The 12447-nt window shown below is 39.0% G+C and overlaps 1 protein-coding gene and 1 long non-coding RNA gene across 2 annotated transcripts in view; one reads left to right on the forward strand and one right to left on the reverse strand.

Annotated features, from left to right (window-relative positions):
- Positions 1 to 9362, forward strand: part of tnfaip8l3 (tumor necrosis factor, alpha-induced protein 8-like 3) — a 45158-nt gene extending 35796 nt beyond the window's left edge. The window contains exon 2 of the mRNA XM_039681892.2: positions 7302 to 9362. Coding sequence (XP_039537826.1) covers positions 7302 to 7864 — 563 coding nt within the window. The 3' untranslated portion in view covers positions 7865 to 9362. The remainder of the gene's footprint in view (positions 1 to 7301) is intronic.
- Positions 8050 to 12004, reverse strand: LOC120486049 (uncharacterized). The gene is made up of 2 exons (XR_005624090.2): positions 9898 to 12004; positions 8050 to 9770 (listed from the first exon to the last, which is right to left on the reverse strand). It is a non-coding gene; the product is annotated as an uncharacterized LOC120486049 (long non-coding RNA).
- Positions 12005 to 12447: the final 443 nt, after the last annotated feature.

Genomic DNA, 12447 nt, shown 5'->3' on the forward strand with positions numbered 1-12447 from the left:
GTTTCCGATGTAATCAGAGGATTTTTTTGGCCAGAGACTAAAGACTACGGTCAGTATTAGGGTCTGTCCCGCATGTTCTCCACCCGCCCATAGAGGGTGGATCTCACACACAAAATGTACACATAGTGTAAGACATCTTTTTTTGGAAGCTAAGCTAACAAGCTAAGCTAGGCTCTTGTTCTGTGGAGAAAGCTGAGTTGTAGGGGTTACCATCCTCTTTTTCACGGAAATGTCCCGCAGTCGATGTCCGGGATTCTGCAGTCGCCATTCATTGTTTACATGCACACCTTTTGTTTCAATCAATCTGAATTTATTCCGATTGGTGAATCTGAATGTAGTGTTTACATGAACGCTAAACAAGTGATCGTTTGATGTGCGTTTTAACATTGCTAAGAAAATTCCCGCCCCTCCGTGAGAGATACGAGACCGTTGCGTCTCACAGGTGTTGCTCATTGGTTATCACGCCACCGGCCTCACGCCATTCTCCCACAGTCCTAGCCTCATCCTGCTCGCCAAAGTAAACGTAATGAATGGCGACTGTAGAGCGTAAAAGCCGAATCCAGGACATTTTGGGCGATCTCAAAACACATTTCGGGCAGACTCATCATGGAGACTCACTAGTAGCCTAGACTTAGCTAGTTGTTTAGCTCTTCGTTTCTGGTAAGCGTGGCCTCCTAGGGCAGCGAAGCAAGTGTATTCTGGGAGTTGTTGTCTTTCATCCACATAAGCCAAAAATACATTTTCTGGCTTTTCTCAGTCTAGAAAGCTCCAAATTCAAAAATAATTTCACATTTCTTCTAACACAGTCTCATCCCAAAAAGTCATATAACTGGCATTCTGGGACGTATTTTGACCATACGTCAATATCCGCCTTTTTAGGGCCCCCTTAAACGTCGGTAGATGGCGATCCCGGGCCGTCATACAACTGACGCTTTACCTTTAACGTCAGTTAGGTGACGGGTTAGGTTTAGGGTTAGGTTTAGGTATGGGGTAGAGTTAGGATCCCATAACCTCATTTACCGACGTTTAAGGGGGCCCTAAAAAGGCGAATATTGACGTATGGTCAAAAGACGTCCCAAAACGTCAGTTATATGACGTCTTGGGATGAGACCGGGTTGTTTCTTCAACATAAATTGGTAACACTTTACAATACGGGTGCACTAATATGCATTAACTCATGCTTAACTAATGCACAGATAATCATGAATTAATGTATAACTCATGAAGAACTAAACCATCAATTAATGATTACCGCATCAGCAACTAATAAAGAGTCTATATGATTAATAGATTAAGTAATACATGAATTTCTATTAATTCAACGTGCCATTGTGTATTAACATATTTTATTAACTAATAGTGTAAATTAATGTGTTAATTACCACAATTAGTCAAAGCTATGCACTTCAACTTCCTGTTAGCTAATGATTTGCAAAGGTATCATTATGTTATGACTTTACTTGTTGGGGCACATCATTATTAACTAGTCATTCAGTAATTGTAGTAATTTGCACATGAATTTGCAATAACAATGAAGTAATTAATCATGTATTAATGCATATTAGTGTACCTGTCATGTTATCTGGAAGTTGAAATACAAGGCTTTGGCTCATTCTGGTAATTAACATATTAATTGACACTATTAGTTAAAAAAATGAGTTATTATGGGATTATTCAACAATTACATATTTAATTCATAACAATTCATGTATGAACTAATACATTAACCTTACATACTCTTAATTAGTTCCTAATGTGGTAATCCTTAATGAATAGCTTAAATAATCATTAGTTACACATTAATTCAGTATTATCTGTGCATTAGTTAAGCTTATTAGTGCACCCGTATTGTAAAGTGTTACCCATTTTAAATACCCATTTTTTCCAGAGGTGAAGCATCCCTTTAAGATGCATTTTCAGTGATCCGATCAAGAGTGGTTAGGGCACATTACCCTTTTCACCTGGTCTTAACATGCACATGGATTCTGTAAAGACCAGGGGAGTCCAAACATGCTCCTGGAGGGCCACTGTCCTACAGAGTTTAGGCTCAACCTGCCTCAACACAGCTGTCTGGAACGTTTGCCTAAACCTTGATTAGCCCTCCAGGACCACCCCTGGTATAGACCCTCACCTTTTATGGCTGGTACACACTGTGCGATATTGGGCTGTCCCAGACGAAAGATGACCAATCGCACAGGCAATTTCTGTGGCCGTAGCTCATAAACGGTGGTTCTATGTTGAACAGTTAGAGTGGTTCAAAGATGGCCGTTGTCACGGCCTTGCAACCAAAGACAGTAGGGATCATTTTCTGACAGGGTGCATGATCATCTCACAGTATTTTTGCTGCTACGACCTACAGCTTCTGACTAGCCAATAAAAATGCAACATGAAATGGCATATTTATCAACGCGACATGGTGCTTAAACTACTTACCTTAAGGTCCATTTGCAAAATTGGCCTGCAAATTTGGCCTCTTTTCCCTAGCCATGATGACCGTGCCCATCTTCTCTTCTTTCGTTTCCTCCTCTTTTTTCAGCGCACATAAAAAACACAGTTGCCAAAGTTTTTCACACAAACAGTTTTTTTCAAATTTTATTGCAGAGACATCCTTTCCAGAAAGCATGTGCTTTACAGTTCCTGAAAGATTTGTGGTTACACTTTATTTCGATAGTCATTTTAGACATTCTACTAACTATAAGTAACTTTTCAACTACATGTCAACTAACTGGCATTAGAGTATTAGTAGACCGTAGTAGACTGTCAGGTTAGGGTTAGGTGTTAGGGTTCAGGTTAGGAGAACAAGTTGACGTGTAGTTGCTAAGTTACTTATAGTCAGTAGAATATCTGTTGGGGGACCAACAAAATAAAATGTTAGCAGATAATAAGCAGACAGTCTACTGATACTCTAATGACAGTTAGTTGACATGTAGCGGCAAAGTTACTTATAGTTAGTTGAATGTCTAAAGTGGACTATCAAAATAAAGTGTTACCAGCATGCTATCATGAGTGCTCTTAAAATGCACTTCAATGAGACATTTAAGTGTGTAATTCCTCGGAAATTAGTGTACAGTACATGTGTTTCCTGTACCGCTTTTCATCCCTGCTGAATCTACAAAGCCAGTAGTCTAAATGAATGTGAATTTTAAAAAGGCTAAATAATCGCAAGAAAACACATTATTCTATTGAGTTGTCCTCATAAATGTGCAGTAGTCTAGTGTAAACTGATCCACCAACAACAAAATATCATGAGCTGGTTCTTTCAATTGTTCAAAAAGACTCACAAACTCAAGAATTTGTGGTTTGAATCAGTCAGTTGAAATGTAGCAGAGGTGTAGGCAAACCTTGGGACATCTAAAATTATGATGTTGCATGGTTATATGGATCATATCACTGTAATCATTCTGTCACAACTAACATTCATATACAAATTCCACATTTACATTTATTTTATTCTTCCTACCTTACTGGAGAGAAAACAAGTAGCAATATTAGGCAATAAAGTGTGCACAGATCCACACTTCATAAATCTATACATACTAGTTACACTTTTCAACACACTATGCTTTGGAACTCTTATCGCACTTATTCTACACTCACATTTAATTTAGATGGATAGTAAGTGCATTGGGACACACAGGGGTTCTGATTCTGAGCAGTTATCTGAATCAACATACTGAATCGCAGTGAAGTCAGAATCAAAGTGAAGCATGTGTAGCCTATACTTGAAGTTGTTAAAATGACTATTATTTTTTAATGACTTATATTTAAATGTAAATATATTATTTTATTGATTTTTTATACACAAAACAGAATTAGTTGTCATAAACAAAAGTGATTAAATATTGGTGTTACAAAATGTATGCTTTAACACTGTATAAATCTGTATGAACAACGCATTCTCACCCCAAGGCGTCACCTTTGACCATGCTTCAATATTTGACGTTTAGGCGCCACTTACATGACGCGATCCTACGGCGTCATCTAACTGACGCTAAAGGAAAGCGTCTGTTAGAGCAGCCTTTCTCAAAGTGGGTGCCGCGGCACACTGGGGTGCCCCCTAGCTGTGTCAGGGGTGCCGCCAAAAAATTACGTAGGCTAAAAAAAATGTGAAAAAAAAAACCCCCCAGAAAAAAAAAACAGCTGACATTTCATATATAAATATATTTGAATTTACATTCTTCTTTTTAAACATATGAACATATTAATAAAATTGTAAATTCATTTTAGATAAATATATAAAATTAATCATAAAAAAATCTGTCTCACAAGACCGAAGCAAGACGCACACAACTTGACGCAAGTGACGCAATCCATAGCAACGCGTTATAGCAACACCTCAGACTGACAGAAAAGTAAAAATAAACGTGATTTTAGGCCACTTTAGTTACAGCATTATGGATCGTTTTTTGAAAAGAAAATCCCCACAAGAGCCGGGGATTTTTATTTTATTTTATCTGCATCCTGCACTTCATTTGAGTTCTCCTGTTCTGGATTTGTTATTGGGTTCTTGTATTGGGCGGTCCACCTCTTACGGTTTTATGGCATTTGTGTCTCTGATTAATTATTTTGTGAATTACTTTCCAAACCTGTGTTTTTAAAGGTGCTATAAAGTTTTTATTATTATTGTTATTTACAGTTCATATTATGCTCTGTTCATTACTGTTCTGTCTAACTAAACAAGACATTTGCATTTAAATTTGGGTTATGCAGTGTTTTTAAATTATATTTTACACTGGGGTGCCTTGAGATTTTATGCACTTTTGAAAGGTGCCCTGACTGAAAAAAGTTTGAGAAAGGCTGTGTTAGAGGACGTGGTTAGGTTTAGGTGTGGGGTGGGGGTAGGGTACACGCGATCCTAGGGCGTCATCTTACTGACGCTAAAGGGCGCCTAAAGCGTCAGATATTGAAGCATGTCCAAATGCTTCCCAAGGCGTCAGTTAAGTGACGCCTTGGGGGTGAGAATGGGCTGGTATGAAACACTGACTTGTGATCATATCATTTGTTTAGCGTTTCAGTCAGTGCTGTGACATACAAAGTTTGGTTATGAAATTCTAGATTGCGCAGGCTAATAGGTCCTTAACTCAAACTGCTTGTAATCATATCGTTCACCATAGGGCACAGCTGATTGGTTCCTGCTGTATCAGTAGCCAATGAGCTTGCATGCTCAGCCTTCAAATACTTACTAGCTAGCATTTGCCTTTGAAGTGCAGCTCATTTTCAGAAACCCTCCACCTTCCCCAGTTCCACCTGTATAGATCTGCTCTGGGTAATTCATGTATTGTTAGCGGGATGCCTTAATTGCACACAGCAGCATGTCTGATCACAGAATCCCACATGCGATTCACTGCCAGAACCATTAACCCCAGCCCTCCTTAAATGCACTTCTTCTTCTATTTTTGCCTTAAATCTTATTATTGAGTTATTGAACGTACAGTTTCCACCTCCACAACAGCAGATCAGACAGGCAGCAAACCTCAGCAGAATGAACATGCTGAGAGCTCTCACACACCCAGAGGAACAACGCAGTCTGACCAGGAAGCTTGGTCTAATAGTATCATAGTACATTACACACTGTATAAATCATTAGTAAATCAACAACATTGCTGCCATGCATTTGCAAACAATCTGGTTTGGTGACGCACAGTGGCTCAATAAAGTCCCTCTTAAATATTGTACTAATGTCATCATGTTACATAAAATCAGTGGCATCAGCCAATGATGCTATGCCTCAACTAATTAGCTTTCATAAAAGCACAAACAAATAAAATGTTATATTTCATCAACAAAAAATGGTTCCCTTTTTGTTCTCACTAAACAAGCACTCTTATGTTTTTACCTCTTCATCCTTCCCACTTTTCACAGTCCAATCAGTTCTTTATAGATATTTTTTTTTCTTGTTGAACAACTTGTCTGTCTTAGAAATATATCACATTTCTGGAGTAGAATGGGTTGTGAATACGGGCATGGCTTTTCCCGTTGACTTTAAAGGGTTAGTTCACCCAAAAATGAAAATTAAGTCATTAATTACTCACCCCCATGCTGTACCAACCCCGTAAGACCTTCGTTCGTCTTCGGAACATAAATGAAGATATTTTTGATTAAATTTGAGAGCTGTATAACTACCACATTGGCTCCTAAGGGACTGCCTCTTGACGGCCCAAAAAGTCAATGAAGAAAATGTTTAAATATCCCAAGTGACTACCGTGGCTCAACTATATGTTTATCAAGCGACGCGAATACTTTTTGTGCGAAAAAACAAACAAAAATAACGAGTTTATTCGACTATTTCTTTTCTTCCTTGTAGGCCAGAACGAGACTTCCTTATAGATTTCCACGACGCATGCACGAGAATTGCGATCTAAGCTGGTGTAAGCAGATCGCAAATCTCGCGCATGCGTCGTGGAAATCTAAGGAATTCTCGTTCTGGCCTACAAGGAAGAAAAGAAATAGTCGAATAAACTCGTTATTTTTGTTTGTTTTTTCGCACAAAAAGTATTCACGTCGCTTGATAAACATATAGTTGAGCCACGGTGGTCACTTGGGATATTTAAACATTTTCTTCATTGACTTTCTGGGCCGTCAAGAGGCAGTCCCTTAGGAGCCAATGTGGTAGTTATACAGCTCTCAAATTTAATCAAAAATATCTTCATTTGTGTTCCGAAGACGAACGAAGGTCTTACGGGGTTGGTACAGCATGGGGGTGAGTAATTAATGACTTAATTTTCATTTTTGGGTGAACTAACCCTTTAAGTGTGGAGTATCCAAATATTAAACAATGAAAAAGATTTATAAGTAACCCATGGATCCTAATACCATCCTTTGCTGTACTAAATCACCACAAATAAATATAAGATATCAATGTGTTAAAAAATGTTTTTTTTCTTTCATCATTTCATTCAAATTTGAAAAGTTTGAAGATGGAATGAGATATAGAATTGGGAAGTAGTCTTTTAAAAAATGCTAGAACATTTCATTTGACATCAACTGAATGGAGGGTTAGATAAGTAATCAGGGTTCAGAAAAACCTTCACTCTTCTTTTAGAGCAAAATATGTTGAAAGATCGATGAATGTTTTACGTTTTATGCCTCTCAGCACAGTATTATTTTTGATAAAGACGTCTGTTTGGCCGTCCTTGACCTGGGTGCTCAAAACACTGCAGCAATTTCCAGGAAAAATCTTCTCTAGAACATTGTTGACATTCAAAATGATTTACATGGGAAAGAGAAAAAAATCTTTGAGTGGCTAACTTTGCTTTTTCTCTCTCTCTCTCGCTCTCTCTGTCTGTTTTTTCTTTTTATAGGGCAAGAGAGCTTCAACTCCAAGAGTTTGGCCCTTCAGGCCCAAAAGAAGATCTTGAGTAAAATGGCCACCATGGCCGTGGCAAACCTCCTCACGGACGACACCAGCAGCGAGATTCTGGACGAACTCTACAAGGCCAGTCGTGAATACACCAAGAGCAAAAAGGAAGCCCACAAGATCATCAAAGATGTCATCAAGATCGCACTGAAAATTGGCATTCTCTACCGGAACCACCAGTTCAGTCATGATGAGATGGAGACCGTTGAGCGCTTCAAAAAGAAGATGAACCAGGCAGCCATGACGGTGGTGAGCTTTTACGAGGTGGAGTACACGTTCGATCGCGGCATTCTTTCCGAGCTGCTGATGGAATGTAGGGACCTTCTTCACGAGCTGGTGGAGCACCACTTGACCATGCGCTCCCACGGGCGAATCGACCACGTTTTCAACCATTTCGCAGACGTGGATTTCCTGACCGAGCTGTACGGCCCATCTGAAGAATACAGATTTAACCTGAGGAAGATCTGCGACGGGATAAACAAACTCCTAGATGAAGGCACACTTTAACCTCCAGTTCACATGACACTCCATCAGGCCGCTGGGATTCGAACTGAGTGATTTTACACAACTTGTTTGTTTTTTGCTTGAAAGATAGGCTGTCATGATAACTTGATGATGGGATTGTAACCCAACCTGTAGGGATGGTCACCCAGACGCAGATTAAAGTCAAATCCTGGTCTGTTTTGTCAACATTCCGAATGATTGTTTGGGGAAAATCTGTTTAAGTGGAAAATCTGAATGAATCGGTGTCCCTAAAACCTGCCCTTTGTGTGAAATTGCAGGACTGTTTTAAGCAACTTATTCTCATCCAAGGGCGTCATTTAAGTGACGCTTTTGAAATTGCGTCTAAATTCGACGCACACGTCAATATAACACGCTTCGTTATGGGTAGGTTTAGGTCTGGGGTAGTGTTCGGGTTAGACCACAAGGAGGCGCCTTCTGGCCCATATATATCTGCGTTTCATATTGACGCTGAAGGGTGCCATGTGCGTAGGATGTAGACGCAATTTCAAAAGCGTCACCTATACGACGCCTTAGGATGAGAACGGGCTGTTTTAAATTACAAGCTCCTTAATATGCACTGTATGAAATTTGACCTACCTATCCTTTATGAATGGCCTATCAATGCAACCCCAGCTCTCTTCAGTGTGTCAAGAACCAGTTAAGATGTCCAGTTAATCTACTCGAAAGTTAAAGGGATATAGTTCACCCCAAAATGAACAGTCTGTCGTCATTTACTCATCCTCATGATGTTCCAAACCGTTATGGTTTTAATTTTACTGTGGAAAACAAAGGAGATGTTCAGCATAATCTTTCAAGGTCTCTTTTTCCGTAATCAAAGGGGAACAAAAAGTAACAATAAATGTACAAAACAAATTTGTCCATATTCACTGATGACTTTTTTCATTATACCAAAATTAGATCAAACAATTAGTTATGAAAGTTACACAAAACAAGGTCATTTGGTATTATTGATGGCAAACCTGACCCAATTTGTTCTCACAGCGTATTTGAATGTGGATATGAACTTAAATACATCACTTCATTTTGAAGTCCAATGCCACTCACTTTCTTGTAGGAAAAGTATGGATCGCCTCTAAATAACACAGGCTTGAAACAAGATAAGGCAAGTAAATGATGATGGAATTTACATATTGTTTGGATGTGCTATCCCTTTAAGATTACAAAAGCATTGAGAGTTTAATAAAAAAAAATGGCGCAGACCTTTGTTGAACAGAGTGTTTGCCAAAATAAATAATTGAAGTGCAGCAGAAAGATTGTAAATAAACTTTGGGGTTTTGATCTTTTCTCTTTTGCCTTTGTAATGACTCAGTGTCACAACAGCTCCTATGATCCTGCTTGTTTTTTTCCAGATCTTGATGTTTCAGAGCATGTTAATGTGTGTATAATACATGCAGGAGAGAAATGTGACTGTTCCATAAGAAGCCTGTTCAGTAACCCCAAAGTGTAGCACTATTAGCTGTCATTAAACGGTCCATATGAACTTCCTGTAGTGTCCTTTTGTCATTTCAACTACTGTGATTGCTCTGAGTTTGATTAGCCCAAACTATTTAGTCAGATAGAATGTCTATGCTTATGGGATATTTCTACTTCAATATCTTTCCCCTAACCGTAAAGCATTCTGTTGCCATTTATAAACTGGTTTATTGTAATTCTCCAAGTTAGAATTTGGATGGATGAGTTGAATGGAGCTCATTACTATATTATACAGTTATTGAGTGCACACGATTTATAAGTATGGTATTTTACGACTGTTGCTTGTCAGACTGAACAAACATGATCTCTGCTGTAAGTCATGTCACACTGTGGGATTTCAGTTGTCTTTAAAGGTAATAGCTTTGAAAGCATGGGATCTCACCCTCCCTTCAGAGCGTCTCCAAAGCCACACCTCCTTCAAAACACATGAACACACACATTAGAGTTTGCAAAACGTCACAAGATGAGAGGTGGCATTAAACTACCTCATGTCTCAAGCACAAAACATTAAAATAATAATGAACAACTTAAAGAGTTCTTACCACCAGACTGGTGCAGATTCATTTCGGTGTTGATAGTGTTGCCATAAAACCAATAAAATTCGAGTCACGAACCGTTCTGAGTATAACAAAACAAATGCAATTGCAATTGGACATACATGTTATGGTCCTATGCTGTCCACAGACGATATATATATATATATATATATATTTTTTTTTTTACACAAAATGTGAACAAACAAAATTGTATCATCAACATTCATACAGTAAGAACAGCATATGATTAATAACAATATGTTTCCACCATAAATTTCTAATTGACAAGCCCTATTTCCCACTGACAATTATGTCTTCATGTGCACTCACTCACCTTGTAAAAATGATCATTCTGACAGGACTTGAATGCAGCATTGAATAATGTGTCTAATGGGAGTACAATTAAAATAACTACATTCTACCACAACTAAAGAAGACACATTTAATCCAACACAAAGAAGTTCTTGAAAATATGGAGCAGATCCTTTAAGATATGAGAAGACATTTAACCATGTACAGGTATGTCCGAGCTTTAAAACTTCCTTTTCTGTTGTAATTCCTTTTTTTTTTGAACACATGCAGAGAACAGACTGGCATTTGTACATGTTTGAAAGACCAGGTTTGAATAACATTAAGACAGAAATTAATGCAAGACAAAGACGCTTTAACAAAACAAAACAAACAAACAAAAAAATCTGTATTACTTGCTATTCATTCACTTTTAAAAGTGACTAGCACTCAAATTCCCTCTCATAGCTGTGAGCCAAGGGGTCGGCATGGTCCATTTCATTCCCGTTTGGTAACTACACAATTATGTGGGGCAAAAAGGTTCTTTCTCCATTAACAGCCATTTAAAATGCAACATATATATTAAAGGAATAGTTCACCCAAAAAAAAAAAAAAATTCTTTCAAACAAACCCGTAAAACTTTCGTTCATCTTCGAACACAAATAACTTTTTGGTGAAATCTGAGGGATTTCTGTCCCTCTATTGACAGCTAAGCAACACGTTGATGCTTCAAAAAGTTCAACACAGTCTCATGAAAGTGCGTATCTATACCACGAATGTCATTTCTCGTGGCATTTATACGCCAAAAATGTTTTTTGCGTGCATATGCTACGCACTGAAAACCCCTTGGGTAGGTTTAGGGGGTGGGGAGTTTGTGTGTATTACACGCCATAAAGTGCGTATCATATGCATGCGAAAAACGCGTACCATATGCACGCAAAAACTGTTTTTGGTGTATAAATGGCACGAGAAATGACATTCGTGCAATAGATATGAACTTTCATGAGATTGGGCTCAAACTAATCAACATGAATTGAGCGGACATTCGACATATGAAATGATCCTACTGTTCCAGGTAATCGATGGTAAACCATTTGCATAATTTCAACCTATTTTTAGTTACATTTGTGGAGAAAAACTAATCCATATGAATTGAGAGGTTAGGGCCAATCCCAATTCTACCCCTTACCCCTTCACTTTCCCCTTCCCCTCCGATTTGCGCGTCCACGTGAAGGGGTAGGGTTGTCCCAATTCTCTTTTGGTTGGAGGGGGAGGGCTAGGGGGAAGGGCCAGATAGCCCTTCAAACGAAGATTTTTCGGGAGCACACTTCAAACGAAGGGGTATGAGAAGTGTCACTGCTAACCCAGGCTGGCTGCCCAAGCGACAAAGGAGACCCATAAATTTAAGTATTTGTGGCTTTAATAAGTATTGTAACGACAAATAATGATTTGCTTTATGGTACATTCAATATTGTGTTCATATTTACGGTCAGTTTCTTCACAGAAACGTTTGTAAAAAAATCGCTAAAATTACTGTAGTTTGCTAACGATAGTCCTGCAACATATTTCCGTCGTCTCCGTTGTTTCCTGCGAACTTCACAAGATAAATGCAAGAAAACAGCTGTAACCCACGCGACTGAGATAACTGCAGCTGTCGACGGCATCTTGGAAGTTGTGATAAACATCGGCGCATCTCCTGTGACGTAGGCGCTAGCGACGACTTATAATGACGTTTAACGGAGGCGTAGTGGTGTCCCATTTCTTAGGGGAATATTTTCACCCCTACGCATTGCCACTCTGGGGAAGGCGAAGGGGTAGGGCTAGGGGAAAGTGAAGGGGTAAGGGGTAGAATTGGGATTGGCCCTTAGTCCACATTTTCTGAAGAGACTTGGGGCCAATCCCAATTCTACCCCTTCACTTTCCCCTTCCCCTCCGTTTTGCGCGTCCACGTGAAGGGGTAGGGCTGTCCCAATTCTCTTTTGGTTGGAGGGGGAGGGCTAGGGGGAAGGGCCAGATAGCCCTTCAAACGAAGATTTTTCGGGAGCACACTTCAAACGAAGGGGTATGAGAAGTGTCACTGCTAACCCAGGCTACAGACGCAAAATGGCTGCCCAAGCGAAAAAGGAGACCCATAAATGTAAGTATTTGTGGCTTTAATAAGTATTGTAATGACAAATAATGATTTGCTTTATGTTACATTCAATATTGTGTTCATATTTACGGTCAGTTTCTTTACAGAAACGTTTGTAAAAAAAAAAAAAAAAAAAA

Source organism: Pimephales promelas, chromosome 10 (assembly GCF_988280905.1).
Source record: "Pimephales promelas chromosome 10, fPimPro1.hap1.1, whole genome shotgun sequence".
Lineage (NCBI taxonomy): Eukaryota > Metazoa > Chordata > Actinopteri > Cypriniformes > Leuciscidae > Pimephales > Pimephales promelas.